Consider the following 19,949-nt stretch of genomic DNA (forward strand, 5'->3'; position numbering starts at 1 on the left):
AGCTTATTGTGGATAATGAGAATTTCTGTTCACTCTTGTAACTAATGATTTCTGCATTCTGCAGGCACTAATCACCCAAACTCGAGCAAAACAGGCCGCCACTATGAGTGAGGTAGAATGGAGAGGAAGAACTGTGCCAGTGAAGATAGACAAAGTGAGGATCTTCCTACTGGGACTGGCAGATACTGAAGCAGCTATTGCTCAGGTCAGTAGAAAATCTCAAGGATATAAGCGCCCTGGTGAATCAGACCAAAGGTGTATCTAGTCCAGCATACTATCTCTTGCATGGCCAGCTAGATGCTCATAGGAAGCCCACATGCAGGAGTGACCTGCTCCCATTCTTGCTCTGCTTCAGTTGGTAGAACAATAGAATTTCAAAGTTAGAAGGGACCTGGGTGACCTTCTGGTCCAACTCCCCACATACCACTTCTGCACTTAGAGGTGGTATGTAGTCAATGGACTGCCGCATTAACTTAAATGCTAATGGCCATCGCCACATCATGTAGCAGAAAATGCCATAAATTGATTGAAATATTTTCATTTTGTCTGCCCTAAATCTCCTACCAGCCAGTTTCATTGGATGACCCTGGCTTTAGTGTTGAGAGAAAGAGAGGGAGGAAGTCTACACACATACACCCTATGTCCCCAATGATCAAATTGCCCACTACTAGGACCCCCTTATCTCTGGAGGAATATCCTTAGCATGAGAGAACAGGGGTTTGTTATCCAAAGAATAGGCCGTTTCCCCACTTCCTTGGAATGACTCCGTCCTTCCCCAAAATCTCATGCTCCATGACAGCAGAGGAGCTGTTGGCCTGGGAGTGGATTGCCTGTATCTCTTTGCTGAAGGTTTATTTATGTGCCGACCCCCCACCCTGACTCTCAGCTCTCCAGCAAAACTGCCTTTGTTTCAAGGGATCAGTTTGTTCCATGAGAGCCAGGAGCTCATTGCACTGAGCACACACTCCTGACTTCTGCCCAACAATCAGTTGGTCTTTGCAGTGCACTTGATAGCACCCACTCCTTTTCTAGCTTTATATCTAGTTATTGTTTTTGCTTTGGAATTCTTCAGTCTTTATTTACTTGGAAAGCTGAATCTTAAGATTTACACTTTTAAGGAAGCTAAATTTTATGGATAGGAGGAAAACAAATGCCTTGGTAACCTCACACTGTTCCTAAACTCAGATGTTTAACTCAGTGGGCTGTTATCCTTGATGCTTTATGGCTGGGGCTCCTTCATAAAGTGGTTCACCACAGTTTCTCTTTGTGACCAATTAGAATAGGAGGGCCTTGTTTAAAGTAAGAGAATATGACTCAGCTACTGGGATGCACCAGACTACAGTGAATTTCAATTGAATAGAGATTAAGGCACTTTCAGCCCCTGCAAATCCATGCAATCTGCACACACTCTCGTGGGAATAAGACCCATTGAACTCAGTGGGGCTTACTTCCAAAAACATGCATAGGACTGCACTGTTCTGTACAAATCCATTTTGCCCCTCATTCTGCTCTTTAGGTACCTCTATACTTAAAGTTCTTCAAGTATTTAGTATTTAAATACTAAATCCTTAAATATTTAGCTCTTTGTTTATATTTAAAGGCTCACAGGTGCAGTGCACTTGGTGCTTGTCTGCATTGCTGTGCTCAACATGAGTTAATTCAGAAATTTTATACAGCAAAATCTAGATGACGACTAACTCAGGAAGATGTAAAGTTCTCTGCTTTCTGCCCCTTCGAGCCTCTTCTTACTTAACTACTCTTGTTGGTTTCCCCTTTGTATGTTCAGAATTGGATTACTCTCATGGGTGTAGTTGAGAATGTTGTCAGACTTGTCTGACATGTCTCTGTGGTAGTTCACAGTAACTATGGCCCCTCCTTAATATGAAATTAGAAAATGTCTTGATTTAAGCCTTCCTGCATACATACCTGAAGGATAAATGGCATATTTGTGATAGGATGAGCGATTAAAGGGGCTATCTCAAACCTGCCCTAAAGTTGCTATCCTCAACTAGGGTAGATTTTTTCAATTGCTAATGGACACACTGGATAAAAGACTACAGTCTGCAAGTCAAACTGTCCATGAATCAGATCTGATTTTTCTTTTCCAGATGTGGTAGACATCTGCTTTTAATCAGTGATGGTGCCAACACTCTGCTGCTTCACTTAATAAAACTTTCCATGCCACTGTTTACAGATTTTTACTATTATTCAGGAGGAGTTATTAGAATGTCACTTTTTTCAGTGACTTGAACAGTCTCTGGCAGTGTTCCCTCTAAGACGTGCAAACATGCGTGTGCTCACATGCTTTTTTGATGGCTGCTTAGTAAATTTTAGATCCTCCTTAGGAAGGCCCCACTTTGAATGCAGGTGCACATATACACACACACACTGCCTTGATACTTCCACCCAGAACAAAATTCTTTCCGCACACAGATGAAAAAAATTATAGGGAACACTGGTCTCTTGACATGATAGGGATGTTAGTAGGGGAAACCGACTGTAGTTCAATATGTAGCACAAGTTTCTGAAATGTTGAGCATGATGTTATTTGTCTGTAATACCCTGGTTGCAATAGTTAACACAGTTTTGGGTGTGTGTGGTTTTTTTGAAGTGGCAGTGGCCCAGAGGGTGTTAAATGCTTTTATACTTCTAATATATTTAGGCAGAAGAAGAAGAAACTAAAGAACGCTTGTTTGAGTCCTTATTGAGTGAGTGTCGAGATGCAATACAGGCTGTTCGTGAAGAACTGAAACCAGATCAGGTGAGCATGAAGTATTGTGGATCATATAAGTTTGTGGCATCATAACTGAAGCTTTCTTGAAGAAAACATACTAAGATTTCCTTAGGGTTTAAATGAAGTAAAACAAACTGCAGTTTTTCTTAGACTTTGTTTTATGTATACTTGTATCTGTCTTTTCCAAACAAATCTTAACACAGCTCCTCTGTTTTTCTCCCTACAGAAGCAACGGGATCTCCCTTCAGAAGTGGATTCTGGGAAAGTCACTAATATCCAATACCTGCACAGGTAAGAGTACTTCTGAAGAACAGAGGTCTGTTGCTGCAGTCTCCATTGAATAGTTAGACCTGAGGTAGTGTCCAGTTAGGAACATAGGAAGCTGCCATATATCAGACCATTGGTCCATCTAGCTCAGTATTGTCAACACAGACTGGCAGTGGCTTCTTCAAAGTTACAGGCAGGAATCTCTCTCTCTTCTACTACTACTACAACAACAACTACTACTACTATTTATATTCAACAAAATTCTCAAAGAGGTTTACATAGAAAAATAAATACATAAATAAGATCGTTCCCTGTCCCCAAAGGGCTCACAAGCTAAAAAGAAACCTAAGGCAGACACTAGCAACAGCCACTGGAAGGATGCTGTGCTGGGATTGGATAGTGCCAGTTGCTCTCCCCTTGCTAAATATAAGAGAATCACCACTTCAAAAGGTATCTCTGTGCTCAGTTTGCAAGGGTTAGGGTTCTCTCTGCCTTATCTTGGAGATGTCAGGGAGGGAACTTGAAAACTGCTCTTCACAGAGTGGCCTCATCCCCTAAGGGGAATACTTTACTATGCTCACATGTAGTCAGGGCCTTCCCTAGGGGGGTGCTTGGCTAGGGTTAAATTGGCATGTGTGGGGCTTCCTTGACATTTCATATGATTACAGAATCATATTGACTGACATACTGTGTAAATAGTGAGAGTTTGTTTGGACATGTACAGCCAGTTTGGACATATAGTGCATTTGTAAGGGGGGAAAGTTAAAAGCACAACACATGCCCCTTGCTTCACAGTTCTCACTCAGACCTTCTGGACTGCAAACCAACTTAAGCATAGTGCATTTACAAAAAGAAATATTGTTTGTTCGACTGTTTAGTTAGCTCCACTTTGACTAGGTGTGAAGTATTCCATGGATAGAGAGAACACTTTCTGGCAGCTTTACTGCGGTAGGCAAAAATTATTAAATCAATGGATTAACCAATCCACTTCATATTAAATACACAGAGGTTTCCCACCCTGCCCTACATCTATGCTCAATATCAAAGCCCATTATCAAGCCATTCCAGGAGATCTAAAGGGTGGAGGAAAAGTGAGGGGGGGGTGCTTTACCCTTTTTTTATGAAGGCAGATTACTCCATATGGGAGTGGAATGGTCCAAGAGGAGGCTTCAGTTCAGTAGCTTTTGTAACTTTCTACCATGAAACAAGCCACTTATGGGACTTTTTTGTTCGTTTTTTAAATTCAGACATGTATTAAAAATCAATAGATTGCACAGTCCACTTCAGAATAAATATACAGAGCCCTCCCACCCTGCCCCACATCTGTGCCCTATATCTAAGTCCTATAGCAACCCATTCCATAAATATGGGGGGTGGGGGGGCAGAATAATCACAAAAGGGAAATCGCCTACTTTCCATTTCTGACTCTGAGGAGGAAGGTAAAGGCTCAGCACATGGCTGCAGGGCATGGAGTGTGTCCTCTGGTGCCTCCTTTCTTCTCTTCTGCCTGCAGGCAGCTTGCCAACCCCCACTGGAGAGCTTCAGGGAGGCCGTCAAAGGCCTCTGGAAGCCCCGCCCACCCACCAAACAGCTGATACTTGGGTGGTGGACAGAGAGCTGTAGTAGCCTTCCAAGAGCCTTTCAATAGCAGGCAAGCATCCCGATCCTGGCCAGCCCCATGCTGCCGGCACATGGGGTGCAGAGGAGGCATCTCAGCCTGCGCCAGCTGCAGGGCAGAGAGGCAGGTGGGGAGCCTGCAGGAGCGCACAGCTGGGGTCAGTTGCCCCGATTGCCTTGCCCCAAGGACGGCTCTGCATGTAGTCTCCCTTTCAAATGCAAACCAGGGTAGACCCTACTTAGCAAAAGGGACAGTTCATGGGTGCTACCACAAGACCAGCTCTCCCCCCATGTTTCTTTCGCATAAATTCTGGGCAAGTTTGCCAGCCACCTCATTCACTCCCTTTCTTGTCTGCGCATCTTATCTTAGTTGCTAGTCGAAATCTTAAAAGAACTTATTGATTTATTTGATTTGATTGGTGCAATCTTGGTGCAGATTGGTGCAATCAAGAGGTTTTGAAAGTTATTTATTAAAATATTTACATCCTGTCTTCCTTTACCAAAAAAAGAGGTGTAAGGTAACTAGCAGTGCTTAACTTATAAGCATATACTTATATGGTTTTATATTTATGTAAACATATAAAATGTTTAACTTAAAACCAAAGACAATGCCAATGGAGCAACAAAGGCTCCACAAAAAATTTGTGGAGCAGCGCAAATAAACAACTAGTTCATTATTTCCTCCAAGCTGCAAGGCTTTGAACAGCATCCCAAACTCTTTCAATGCTGATTTTTAGTTACCTGACCTACATCAAGCTGTCCACAGCGATCAAGCGCAACGAGAGCATGGCAGAGGCTCTGCAGAAGGCACTGCTTGAACAGCAGCAGCCGCCAGAGGAGGATGGCAAGCGCACCGCTCGGCCTCAGGACTTGATACGCCTTTATGACATCATCTTACAGGTAAGGTCGAGTGGGGAGGCTTGCTTGGCAGCCAAAGAGCAGAAGTCTACCACCGTTGGGAAACAAAGCTGTTTTCCCATCTGTTGTTGTCATAGCAACGTGTAGCAGGCCCACTGCCTTTACTTAAAAACCTTTCTGTGGGTCGGTAAATGCATAAATAAAATACTTCAAGCTGCTTGTCTCAGACAGATGGACTCTTCATTCTTGGAGATTAGGCAATGCACAGAAACATGGGTTTATGGCATAGAAAATCAGTCTAACACATTCACTTCATGTTCCTATATGACACTTGCTGGTTGCCATATGGATAATTCTCATAAGTTCAGGTTATACTCCAGGCAGCAAGTGGGAAGGGCATCTGTTTGCAAGAAAAATAAAATACTTAAAGAGAGCAATGTTGTGAAACCTCAGTAGCTCTTGTATCCAGTTACTTAAAATGTTGACAGTACTTCCTAAAGGGATATATGACTTTCATTTGATAACCATTCTCTGTAAAGCATACTAAATGTATTTTTCATCAAAACTTACTTGTTTGTAAAAGAGTCAAAAGCATTTGAACACACAAGAACTGCTGCTGATTATTTTTATTTTTAATTGCTCTGAAGAATCTGGCAGACTTGCCGCAACTTCCTGGCCTTGAAGAAGATAAAAGCTTTCTGAAGGAGATAGGGATAAAGACCCTGGTGTACAAGGCTTACAGGTAATTCTCTCAAGCAAACAACAAAATTACTTGATTAGCTGGGGCTTAGCTGTAGAATTCCCCCACATAGCTAAATCTTTTTTCATATGATGACTTGAGTCTGAGCTGAGGCAGTGGGATGGCTTGCCGAACACTTGTGAAGAAACAGGCAAGAAATTGGCTTATGATTTCAGCACTATAGGAGACATTATTTCAGCTGCTGCCACAAGGATACTGCCTTAATATTCACATCATTCATCCTGCCATTTTAAAGCATTTTGAACACCATACTCCTCAAACAACTGTGAGAGGAAAGAGTGAAATGAGGGAAACAGGATGTGAATTATCTTATGCCGCTTGCCAGTTGTGTTGATGCCTGTACTGCTAATGGGTTGACAAATGTGCTACTACACATATGCCTAGTCATGTCTTTCTATCCCACTAGGTGTTTTTTCATTGCACAGTCGTATGTTCTAGTGAAGAAATGGAGTGAAGCTCTCGTTTTGTATGATCGAGTTCTGAAATATGCCAGTGAAGTTCAGGCCCAAACTGGAACATGTAAAAACAGCCTGAAGGTATGAAACTCGGCTTTCACCACGTAGGAACTTTCTTTTAGTCAGGAAACTCTGGAAAGATAATGGACCATCAGCCAAACTGTGCTGCTAATTGTTCAACTGACTTTGAGTAATACTGTGTTGTGCTCTTGTTCAGCTTTGATCTATAGACTTTGATGTGATGTGCCAGTGCAGGTATAGTTTCCAGAGTCTTTTTGGGTGTTGGAGAAAATCCACTGAATATTTGCATCTTGATGTGACAGATGCAGGGGGGAAGAAGAGGGACCATAATGGTGGCCATGTGGTTTATTGTTCATATTCAGTCAGATTTTAAGTCCCCCAAGTCTTCTGGAGTGATAAATGCTGTTCTGTATTATCTTTGTGTCTTGACAACTTTCATCTACTAATCTAGGAGCTACCTGATGTTCAAGAGTTGATCACCCAAGTGAATGCAGAAAAATATTCCTTGCAAGCAGCTGCCATATTAGGTGAGTAGCTTAGTCCTAGTAGGGCTAATAATTCTCTTTAGTTTACTGTGCTTCAAGTGTTTACAATATAAAGACCAAGATGGCACCACCAGGTTTTATGGCCTTGGATGTTTTTGTGCTACACTTAGTATTCACAGTGACATGAAATTATGACAAAGCTGAGCATGCTAAAGGCAGTGTCTGCCATCAGAAGGAAACTGGCTATGTGGAGTGTTTCCCTCTCTTCCATCGGGTTGTAATGGTGATGGGATTCCTTCTCGGTTGCTGAGGCCAGGGACATCTCATGGGTTATCCTCTCTCAAGAGCTCCAGGCAGGACAGAAAGTAAATAGTTAAAAAACTAAGCCACACCCACTAGAGCCTGAGGGGGATAACCCCACCCAGTTCTTTCTGTCCTCAGCAAGCTCCATGGCAGCGTTTTTCTAGCTCTCTCTATTTTCTGCTGATATTACTTCTCTAACTACAGTATTCTCTTCTCCAAATCCTTTTTTTCTGTCCCTGATCTTTATTACTTGCTATTATCTGAAAAGAAAAGAAAGAAAACCACCCTTCTTTCGTCTGTTTCTCTCCCCACCACACTTCTCTCCCCCCTCATCTCCTCTTTCCTCTCCGTTGCTTGGAGCCAGTCAGAGAGGTACAGAGCAATTTCTCCAACAAGGGGAAGAGTTTGAATGTTTTCAGCCTGGGAGGCTTCAGGGCCGTTTTTAGGCCCCATTGGTGCAGGCTGCTGCAAGCCCTGCATAGCAAGGCCGCTTTTCCGACCTCCCGAAAACCTCCTGAAAAATTCGCCAGCAGTGAGTTGACAGTCCGTGATCGGCCGTCTCTCATCTATGGGCCACGGAGTCCCCCCTGGAAGGGTGTAATTTTACCGCGTCGGTGACGGCCGCTCTCGAGCCGCCCGTCCCGATTGTCGAAGGGGCCGCATCAAGTATCCCGCCTTCGGGCTGCGAGACTCGCTCTACTGCGGCCCGGCGCGCCACGCTGCTGCAGGCAGCTTGAAGTGGCTGTGAAGAGCGCTTTGGGAGGCTCCCTATTGCCAACGCCCCACCAACCTCAGAAGAGATTAGGCGGATTGGCGAGCTGGCTAGCAACCTGACCGGCAGGGCAGCGAGGCCATCACAGGCATCTTCTGTTCCTAAGATGGCGACGGTTGCGAAGAATCCCTCCATTTTACCTGAAGGAGCCGGTAATGTAAAAGGGAGACAGTCTCTAAAAGGGCGGGAAAAGCCTAAGACTGTGACTATGGTGTTTGGCCAGCAGGGGGAGTCTGCTGCAGAGACGGGGCCTGAAGCAGCCTCCAGTTCTAACTCTGCTGTTTTACCTAAGTCTGTGCTGCCACCTGAGTAGCTGGCATGGTTTCGCAATGTAATCATTGGCACCATCTACCAGGTTAGGCCCCCTAAGAGGAGTGAGAGATCCACAAAGGGGAGAAGGCATAAATCACCCAGTGTGAGCTCCGCACCTAGCGAGTTTGTCAGTCCTTCTCCCAAGAAGGCCAAAAGCAAGCTTAAGCATAGTGAGCTGGGCAAGTTGTCTGGCAAGGTGGCACGGGACCATTCCTCTGATGCTTCTGATCAGACTCTGGGGGCCCTAGGGGTTTACTTGCACCTCCCCCCCCCAAAAAAAGTCATTGCAGACTCAGAGAGGCCTAATCTGCCTTCTGACCCTGAAGACCCAATTAATGCAGGAGGAGGTTTTGATCCGGACCCAATGGTCTGGAGGGGAGGACACTGGTGATGCCTCAGTGTCACAGCACCTCTTTGTGGCAGAGGACTTCAGCCCACTGATGTTCAGAATTATTAAAACAATGGGACTGAGGCTGGGCAGAGTTTTGACTCTTGTGCCAAAGGGGACTTGGTCTTTCCTAGAGCACACCCCAAGGACAGGCTGATGCCCATGCCAGAGTTGTTTGTGGATGTAGTCAAACAGGAATGGTTGACACCAGCTTCCAGCTGCAAGGCTGTGTGCATGGCTAACAAACCTTATTCTTTTCAGCAAACCACTACAGATATGTTGAGGACACCAAGTGCGGATGCCCCGATTTCGCAATTGGTGTCGGATTCCTTGGCATCTCGAGAGGGTGAGTTTCCTCTAAAAGACATAGCTGACCAGAAGGTCTAGCTGTCATTTAATCGTGTCATGAGAACGTGTGCCTGGTGGTCCGTGCAACAGCGGCAGCATCCAGGGCAGCCCGTGACTCCTTATTATTGGTGGTCAATCTTCTGAGTGATCCTCCAGGGGACCCAGTTAAGATGTGACAGCAACTATTCAAGATCCAGAAGGCGCAGGCCCTTATAGCCGATGCCACTCTTGATACGATTAGATTCTCAGCGCAAGAGGCGGTTTCATCATTTGTTGGCAGACGCCACTTGTGGCTCAAAATTGGACAGGTTGGTTCTACCTCTAGGCTAAACCTTGCTACCGTCTCTTACGACAGCAAGAAGCTTTTTGGTGAGTCTGCCCTACAAGACATTCTTGTAGAATCGTCTGATAAGTGAAAGACAATGCCTTCAACCAATAAAAAGACTGATAAACAGCCTTTTAAAAGGCCCTTCCAATACAATCGGTCCTTTCATAGCTTCCGGCCCTTCAGGGGCCAGGACAGAGATACAAAATTCCAGAGGGGATCTTGGAATCCTCAGAGAGCACCCTTTAGAGGGTTTGGTACCTACAAACAGCAAGCTGCTCAGTCAAAGCAGCAAAAGCCACTACAATGACTTGAAGCATTTCAGGCTTGGAGGGCATTTGTCTCACCTCGCCCCAGCCTGGGAAGATTAACCTCAGACAACTGGGTTCTGTAGCTGATCCATCACAGCTACAGGATAGAGTTTCACTCCTCTCCCCCTGCTGCTTTATCCCCACTCTAAGGTCAAAAGCATTCTCAAAGCATTTGCCGATAGTCTAGGCAATCCAACTCCTCCTGGACATCAGGGCAGTGGAGCCAGTGCCTCTGGCACAGGAGGGAGAGGGAGTTAAAACAAAACAAACAAACCAAAACAGCAAAACAAACACCTCTATCCTATTTACCGTCCCAAAAAGGGACGGTTCAAGGAGAGCTGTTTTAGACTTAAAATTTTTTGAATAGATGGGTCCACAGAACTCATTTCCAGATGGAAACTCTAAGAGCAGTTTCAGAGGCACTCTTTCATCTGGATGTGCTCGCATCCATAGATTTCAGGGAGGCCTGCCTGCATCTTCCTATACACCCGGAAAGCAGGCAGTACCTTCGGTTTAGATATGCTGGAAGGCATTTTCAATACAGCAGCCCCTCATGTCTCCACAAAGTTGTTGGCACCACTGGTGGCGCAACTCTGTCAGAAAGGGATAGTCAATTGTTGCTGCAGGCGAGATCTCTCCCAGAGGCAGAACAGGACTTGGTCCTTAACTATCGCAACACTCGAACCATGGTTTCATCATAAATGGAGAAAAGAGTCAATTGACGCCATGCCACAGGCTGCGCCATTTGTGGGTAATCATAGTTACCTTAGTGGACCGCCTCTTGCTTCCACCAGACAGGTTACAGACTATCCAGACAGAGGTTCACCTGGTCCTAGCGAATCCAAGAGTTCCTCTGGCTTCCTTGTCAAGACTGCTGAGCTTGATGGTGGCCTCACCAGACTCAGTTCCGTGGGCTTGAATTCATCTGCATGACCTCCAGTGGTTTCCCCTACCCCACCAGAAGGCAATCGTAAGGAAGTGTAGACTGCTTATGAAGTTGCCACCAGACCTGCGTCACTCTCTCTGCTGGTGGATCAACTCCAACAACCTGAATTGGGAAAAGACCTTCTTGGACCCACAGATGTTCATCAGAACAACAGACCCAAGTTGACAGGGGCTGGGGAGCCCACTGCCTCAACCAGTTGGCGCAGCAGCTATGGAACACGGAGGAGCGTTCTCACAACATAAATTGGAGGGAACTCCATGCAATTTGCCTAGCGCTACTAGCATTCCAGGAGATCATCCAAGGCACTGAAGTATTTGTAAAGACCGACAATACGACGGCAAAGGCATATGTAAACAAGCAATGGGGGTCCAGGTCATCTCACCAGGAGGCTGTCCTTCTGCTGTCTGGGGCAGAGAGCAACCTTCCTTCCCTGATGGCACACCACATCAAGGGAGAGCTGAACCTGTTTGCAGACTGGTTAAGCTGGGCTGACATCCAACTGGGGGAATGGGCTCTAAATCCATCAGTTTTAACCCAGATAACAGAGAAGATGGGCATGCCCGAGGTAGACCTCTTCATGACTCCGAAGAATGCACAATCCCCAGCATTTATGCCTAGATTTCCATGCAGGGAGGCGATGGCAGTGGATGCCCTATCCAGTCCATGGCCAGACGCTTTCCTTTATACGTATCCTCTGACACCTCTGTTGGCCAGAGTCCTGCAATGGATGTGTCTTCGAGCAAGAGTACTCTTAGTGGCACCATTCTGGCCCAGGAGACCCTGGTTTCCAGAGCTCCTCCATCTGGCGGTGGAGCCACCTTGGGAGTTGCCTCAGACCCCGGACCTGCTCCATCAGGGTCCAGTTTTACACCCGGATCCATGTTGGTTTTGGCTCATCGTTTGGAAACTGAGTGCCGAGTCCTGAGCCAACATGGCTACTCGGAGGGAGTTCTCAGCACTATGCTGGCGTCGTAAAGTCCATCGACAGAGAGAATTTATCAATATACATTGGGAGCACTCCTTCGCTGGATGTCTCGCAACTCCGTTCCGAAGGGCACGGCTAAGTTATATCATCTCCTGCTCTTCTTACAAGAAGGGTTCAAGAAGGGACTATGTCCGAATACCCTGCAACGGCAGGCATTGCCGTTGATGGAGTTGCTCTCAGTAGAAAAGACAAAATGTCTCAGTCACATCCTCACCAGTGTAGTTTCTTTGAGGTGCCTCGCTGATGTCACCTCCAACAGTGCATACGTTACCCTCTTGGGAACTACATACTGTCCTCAAGGCATTGCAAGCTCACTCCTTGGAGCCTTTGGCAGCTATTCTGATCAGGATCTTACAGTTTAAATTGGCCTTTTTGGTGGCCATCACTTCAGCAAGGCTCTTCTCGGTGCTGCAGGTGCTGTCTGTAAAACAAGTCACATTGTATATTTCAGAAAGAGGCCATCAGGCTCATTCCAGACCCCTTCATGAGGCCAAAGGTGGTGTCCCCCTTCCACCCATCGCAAGATGGGTTCCTACCTTCATTTTGCCCCAAACCCGTCCATCCTATGGAGCGGAAATGGCACAAGTTGGACGTTAAGCGATGTCTTAAGGTCTATATTAGATGCTCAGCCTCATTCAGATTGTCGGACGCTCTGTTTGCATTCCATGGAGGTCCCAGATTCCTCGACCAGGATTGCAACGTGGATTATAGCGTGTATATCGATGGCCTACGAGGTTCAGAAGTTGAGGCCACAAACGCATCTCTTTGCACATTCTACTAGAGCAGCAGCAGCATCAGTGGCGTTTTCCACTAATGCACTGGCTGAAGAGATCTGCAAGGCGGCCACCTGGGCATCGTCTCCCACTTTCACCAAACTTTACAAGATCGAGGATTTCGCGTCTGCCCGGGCAACCCTTGGCAGATGGATCTTGCAACAAGTTCTTCCTCGCTAGTAGACCAGAGTGCTCCCACCCGAGTTGGACAGCTGTGGTATGTCCCATGAGATGTCCCTGGCCTCAGCAACCGAGAACGGAGCATTGGTTTCACTTACCGTGAAGGCTTCTTCTGGTTGCTGGGGCCAGGGACATCTCGGCCCACCCAGTTTGATTTTGCACTCTGGTCTACTTTTGTTGAAATGGTGGAGACTGACATTTAGTTTCTACAGTTGGTTGCTACACTCTGTTATTCTGGAATGTTTAAAACTGTTTATTCTGACCTGCTGTTTTCTACTGTTTTGTATTGCCTTTGTCCTCTTATGTCTCGGCCCGAAAGAACTGGGTGGGGTTATCCCCCTCAGGCTCTAGTGGGTGTGGCTTAGTTTTTTAACTATTTACTTTCTGTCCTGCCTGGAGCTCTTGAGAGAGGATAACCCATGAGATGTCCCTGGCCCCAGCAACCAGAAGAAGCCTTCACGGTAAGTGAAACCAATGCTCCGATCTCATCCTGAAAAAGAAAGCTATGTATTTTTTATAGTGAAGGGAAAGTGTAGAGCAGATCTCTCAGAAGTTCTTTGCCTTCCTGAAATGTGTAAGGTCCGCCCTGAGACTTTGGCTCATCTAAGAATTCTGATTAAGGATATCTTCATATGATGAATGTTATACTTAAGCAGATCACTCAGTATAAAAGCCACATGTGTAGCATTAAGGCAAAGTCTAGCTTTTAATTTTTTTTATTCCTCCTTCCTCTTTTCTTTGTTCCTCATATCAGTCTGTCTCAAATAATGTTGCTTTTACATTGCAAAAACACATTCCTCTTTCTCTCCCCTTGCTCTTCCACTGTAGCTCCTTGTTGTTACCGCTCTTTAATTCTTCCACCAAATCATTTGTCCCTCTCATTGCTATGACCAAATTATACTGCTCCTTAAATTCCTGCAGTGGCTTTCCTGTCCACTCCCAGATTCAACATAGACTGCCTTCAGAGTTATCTGTGGCCTTGTCCCCATCCCACCCCTGTCTTCTCTCCACTCTTGTATCTAGTATGTCCTTGCCCATGATATTGACTTCTCCTCCAGATCCACCATTCTCAACTGTCCAAAGATCTCCTGTTTCCTCAGATTTTGCCCTCGCTGTCCACTATGCCTAGAACTCTTTTCCTGACACTCTTCCTTCAAAACCTACCTTCCTCTGTGAAGCCTCTGACACAACCTTGTAGTCTTCATTCTTTACAGAAACTAAGTTTGTTCATGTAACTAAAGTGAGTGCACATCTTTCTCCCCTTTCTGTGCCCCTCCTCCCGCCTACCATCAGATTTCCGATTGTAAGTTCCTTGAGACAGGGGTCTGTCTCTTCTGTAATTACTAAGTACAGTGCTATGTGACTGAAGGCCAGGAAATTTAGGACTGACAAAAGGAAGTACTTTTTCACACCACACATAATTAATCTATAGAATTCTCTGCCATGGGATATGGTGATGGTCACTAGCTTGGATGGCTTTAAAAGGGGCTTAGACAAATTCATGGAGGACAGGTCTATGAATGGCTACTTGTCTGGTGGCTATAGGTCCCTTCCAACCTCAGAGGCAAGTTGCCTCTAAATACCAGTTGCAGGGGAGTAACAGAAGGAGAGAGGGCATGCCCTCACCACTTGCCTGGGGGCTCCCTAAAGGCATCTGGTGGGCCACTGTGTGAAATGGGATGCTGGACTAGGCCCTGGTTTGGATGTTGCCTAATGAAGGGCATTCGAAGCATGTAAATTGCAAATTGTGACTAGGAAACGATTGGCTCTCTCCTTAGATGTATTTTGAATTTTTTTTTTTAATAAATGGATTCTCTAGTACAAAATACTATTTACAGATGTTCCAAAGTTGCAAAATTTCAAAAGTATTTTGCAACTTTGGAACATCTGTAAATAGTATTTTGTACTAGAGAATCCATTCACAAATACAATATATTGTATGAAGCAGCCCTTACAGTTCAGCTTGTTCCAATGTTGGGAATAAGTTTGGTTTCTCTAAAATATTCTACTAGTTGGGTTTCTCTAAAAAGTATTCCTGTATATACTCTTTCAGATGCAGGTGATGCCCATGAAATTGAGTCCCCATCCCAGGTCAAGGATGGAAAGGTAAGCCAATTTTGGTACAGACTGATGGGGAAAAGATATTATTTCAGAATAAGCAAATCTGTGTCCTGCTCTTCAGACTTCAAATGTTGTGAATGCCGAGTTTTAAGTACTGTATGCAGAACAGTCAGATCTTTACAAAGATAGTGTATCTATTTATAAACCATCCCAATTTAGTTTACAAATGAGGTACTTATAGATTATGTTGTGAATGAATCAGGGCAGGCAAATGAGGGAGGTCTACATGAGGAACATCAGAGTTTTGCCAAGTCTGGCATCTCTCTGCAATTCCTACATGTTGAATAATACTGTCTTTAAAACAAAAGTTGGGGGGGGGAGCTGTCTTTGCAATTGTGAGGAATAGAAATATTTCTAAGCTGTGATGTGGAGCATCTGCTAGCCATGACTTATTGATTGTCTATAGAGCATGATAATGTAGACTTTAGTCCAGATTATTCCATACTTTGGTATGAAAGGAAGTTTCAGTGGAACAGGTATTGTTCCTGCTCCATTGCCTTGGACATGTTACAAGTCTGAATAGTGGGAAGGGAGGGAGATGAATAGGCAGTTGAGGGTTCAGCTAACCATGTATGATGGTGCCTAGCCATTAGAACAGGCTTGATTAGGCAGCAAGCTTTGTTCCAATTAATCTTATCTGAGTTTTTGTTTCCTTTTTTATATCAAGCCACTTTCTGAACGGTTTGAGACTTTCTGTTTGGATCCTTCTCTCGTCAGCAAGCAAGCCAGTCTGGTGCATTTCCCTCCAGAATTCCAGCCAATACCATGCAAGCCTTTGTTCTTTGACTTGGCTCTCAACCATGTCACTTTCCCACCTCTGGAGGACAAAGTGGAGCAGAAAGCAAAGAGTGGTCTTACAGGATATATCAAAGGCATCTTTGGATTCCGAAGTTAACCAGGACCGTTCTCAAGAAGAGTGTTTCTTTTCCTGTATTCTTGGGAAACTTCAGCAGGTTCAGACCTTGTGCCTGAAATCTACATGGGAGGTTTTTAATATATTCCCAGTATGCTTCTCTGTCTCTACACCTGGTTTGTTAGAAACTTTATACCCCAAGAACATGCATAATAATGGTCTCTCCAACATCTGAAACAGACGGAAATTTTATCCTGCCCTCTTGAAAGAGCTGGAGTCTTGAACTATTTTGCCCAGTAACTCAGGCAGGACTAATACCCATTTAGTATGGGCTAGGTATATCTTAATCTTCATTTAATGGCTGACACTAAACTTGATTATTTCTCTTTTGTGTGTGTTTTTTAAATGCTAGCCCATCCTCTGGACAGTACAGAGGGAAACCAAAGGCACAAATATGTACCTATCCAGGATTTGCAAATGAGCTGTCTAAGCAGTGGGTATGAAACCCAAAGTTGACTAAGTCCTTGTTCTGTTATAGCCATGTAAAGTGTATGTTTTCTGTTTTAAGTTTCAGAAGCTTCAGAGCTTTGAGATTCTTGGCTTAAGGATCAGGGTTGATAGATTATGATTTAAAATCTATGAAGGTAAAATGAGATTGTTCTAGAACACACTTTAAGCCCATGCTTAAACATTGCTTAAGCCCATGCTTAAACAAAAGCCCATGCTTCTACATTGAGGCACCTTTTCTCGGAACAGAAGGATTTTGTTTCTGAGGTACTCCCCAACTGCAGAGTATTTGGCTGCAGAGAGATCAAGCCATTTCAGTTTATACCCCGAGAGACTCCATATATTTCTTCTCCCTTCCTGTTTTACCTAGTTGAAACTGTTATATTGGGGAGAATCTTACCTTTCTTTTTTGGTTGCTTATTCTTTGTCTTTTTTGATGTTACATTTCACTATTTTAAGAAATCCAGAGTGAGGAATCAGTAAATGAAATCAGTGGAATCCTAAGCAATAAAGATCTTAGCCATGTGTTCCTGGATGCATTTTCAATGAGAGAGCATTTAATTGTGCTGTGGGAATCCAAGTATCCTCATGTCAATGTTACAAAAACAAAAATCGTAGGCACAGTGGTTCTAAATACTGGTGAACCTTAACTGTATTTGGGAAAGTTTCCGTGAACTATGTTGCTTGTTTTAAAGGATTTATTCCAGTTAGTCTGAAATATTAGTTGAATCAGACAGTACTTAGCTATATTCTAATGTTCAGATTTTTGTCATATTGCATACCAGTTTTGCTTTGTTTCTGGGCAATGTTAGAAACAGTAGATAAACTGGATTGTTTAGTTATGGACATTATTCCATAAAAGGTGCTTCTCAACATTGAGTTAGCAAGCTGCAGCAAATTTTTTTCAAATTAAAGAAAAATTGCATTTAATTATACCAGAATTACTGAATCTGTTTACTTTGTATTTTTTAAAAAAATTATTTCAGGAGGGTTTAATGATTCCACATCTGTGTTGAAACCTATATATGAAATAGGTTTTCTGACCTGTCTTGTGGAAGGTGAATTTTATAGAAGAAAACTATTGTGGAAGAAGTGGAATTGAAGAATATTTTTTAATTTTATCAAGTGATGAAATTTCATGGAGATGAGGTCTAGAAAGCTAAGTGACTTGGTTGTATTCAGGACTAAATGGAAACAAGCAATTTCTGTCAGTTACTGTGGTCAAGTCTCCTTTGTGGGATGTGCCTCTTAGTGTGTGTTTGTGCTGTACTTTGCTACAGGCTCCCTTGTTGTCCTCCCTTTTCAGATATGAATTAAACCTGATAATTGTGTTCCTCTTCTGAATGCAGCCTAACTCTGTTTTATTTACCTTTTTTACCCCAGGCTTGTGGGAAACTGGGCATATTCCACTCACACTGCTTTTGCCTTTTGTTTGCTATCACAAATTATTTTACATCCTTTGTTAAACATATTGTGGCACAAAGTATATTGGACAGAAAAAATCCTGAACCAATAAAAAATTGTCTCCTGTCTTGATGGTATAAATTCAGACCACTGAGTGAGTGTCCATCTTGATACTACTTGACTAGTAAATTGAAGGCCACCTGTGCAATTATTGAAGGTAAACATCTACAAGGACAGTAAAATCACCATGTTTATCTATCTTTGGAATAAAGGATTCACCCCTCCTCTTTGCTCCCCCACTGCCTGCATACTCCCAACTCTTTATTCTAGCTTTATTCTAAACGGGCCATAACCAATTAGGTGTCCTGGGACAGTGCCTCATGTGCTTAGCATGATTGTTACGAACTTGGATGTTTTTGGGACATCTTTGTCTCATACACTCCTCTCTGCATGGTATGTCTTCTGCTGTTCTATGATGATGACTAATATTTCTGTGGAGTGTTTTTTCCTTATGTATTCTTTAGCAATGTTTATACCACTGAAAGTGTAGCGACACCAAAGCAGTTCTTGTCTGTCCATGCAGCTACCAGTATGTGAGCCAAAGTGCAGTTGCCTGTGACTCCTCAACTGCTTTGGAGCAGTTGGGGAGTCAGACTGGTTCTGTTTCAGAGCAGCTTGTGTACCGGAAAGACATTCTTTTTCATGATTATTAGTGTTCTGCGTTCTGAATTTGTGAATCGTGAAGCACTGCAACGGGACTGATGATGATGGGAGTTGTAGCTCAACCTCTGCAGGAGGGCTGAAGCAGTACAGAAATACCCAAAGAGAGTAAAAGGATTTCGGGTGTTTCTCTAGGGCAATTAGCTGCCTAAATGATTTTTAGAAAGATAGTGTGGTAACATTTTTATCTTTGCATCTGAAGTTGACCTTAAGTCATGTCAAGAGTGGTTCTGTGATAGGAAAGAGGATCCGCAGGCAGCACTAGAAGAATATGTTCAATGAACTAATTCAGTTGGACATGCTGCTTTACCCCAAAACAGACAGGGGAGACAACATGAAGGGGAGAAAAATGGAAGCAGGAATAAACTGGGACACAATATGCTATTTAAATTAAAGCTACGCATGTGAGAAAATATCTAGTTTTATTTTTTACTGTGAGCCAGTGTGAATAGTGGGGGGAAACAGCAAGAAACCCAAGTATAAGCCTGGAGGCAGGATTATGAGGCAAGATACATCCTGCAGAACTCCTTTATTGCCTTCCTTGGAACTAGCTGAAGAATGACATTTAACTCCCAACATCTTTGGGGACAGCAGTGTTCCATTCTGATACCTCTGTCAAAAGCACAAGAATATATACGTATCTATTCCCCTATGCTGCTCTAAGAGTTCGAGAAGGGAGGCAGGAGAATCCTTCTTCAGAAGTCAAATAGTATTCATCGTGGATTATGAGGTTTAGCTTTGCCGACAGCTGCAGCAAAATGCAGGTTCCTTGCTTTAACAGAAAAAGAATCATTCACACTAAATGTCAAATACACTTCCATAGCATGAATGCTGAACAAGTGTAGCATCTAGCCTACATCTTTTCGTCTGTGTTCATGCACTCTGAAAACCTTGAGTGGTTCATGGTTGGGGCAGAACCAGTGTGGCTAACCATGATTAATCTTCTAAGAGGGTCAAACTATATCACATTGATAATCCATTAAACACACCCAAAGCTGTCTACTATGTAACACTGGTTAAAAATATCCAATGAGGGTGCTGAGTCCTGGGGGAGGGTATTCCATAAGCTAAGTGCCACCACAGTAAAGGTCATTGCTAACTGCACTGGAGACTCGAATGTTTGAGCAGGCTTATATGGGAGGAGATGGTCCTTTCAATTGTTTGGTACCAAGGGCTTTAAACCTAGCAACCAGCACCTTAAATTGTGCCCAGGAATGGATTGGGTGCTGATGCAGAAGGTAGAGTAGGGGCTTTAAAAGTTTCCTATAAATGAGCTCCCACCACAACATGCACTGAGCAAGGAGCTGTACTGAAAGACCTCCAAGGTCCCTGCCAACTCTAAAATTCTATTCCAATTCTTTGGACACTTCAAGGGCAGCACCATGCAGACCACATTACAGTAGTCAAACCCCCGTGTGACTAAAGATTTGTCTTGTTCCGCAGCCTATTCAAACAGTTATAAGCCAGCTGCTTCTGGGAAGCCCACAGGTAACTTTCCACTTCT

The 19,949-nt window shown here is 44.0% G+C and overlaps 1 protein-coding gene across 1 annotated transcript in view; it reads left to right on the forward strand.

The window, feature by feature from the left end:
• The window catches only part of SRP68 (signal recognition particle 68), a 30,991-nt gene extending 13,140 nt beyond the window's left edge, over positions 1–17,851 (forward strand). The window contains exons 8-16 of the mRNA XM_053295265.1: positions 65–205; positions 2,663–2,761; positions 2,961–3,025; positions 5,356–5,518; positions 6,124–6,218; positions 6,643–6,772; positions 7,164–7,239; positions 14,894–14,946; positions 15,629–17,851. Of these exons, the coding sequence (XP_053151240.1) occupies positions 65–205; positions 2,663–2,761; positions 2,961–3,025; positions 5,356–5,518; positions 6,124–6,218; positions 6,643–6,772; positions 7,164–7,239; positions 14,894–14,946; positions 15,629–15,856 (1,050 nt within the window). The 3' untranslated portion in view covers positions 15,857–17,851. The remainder of the gene's footprint in view (positions 1–64; positions 206–2,662; positions 2,762–2,960; positions 3,026–5,355; positions 5,519–6,123; positions 6,219–6,642; positions 6,773–7,163; positions 7,240–14,893; positions 14,947–15,628) is intronic.
• Positions 17,852–19,949: the final 2,098 nt, after the last annotated feature.

Source organism: Hemicordylus capensis, chromosome 2, assembly GCF_027244095.1.
Source record: "Hemicordylus capensis ecotype Gifberg chromosome 2, rHemCap1.1.pri, whole genome shotgun sequence".
Taxonomy (NCBI): Eukaryota; Metazoa; Chordata; class Lepidosauria; order Squamata; family Cordylidae; genus Hemicordylus; species Hemicordylus capensis.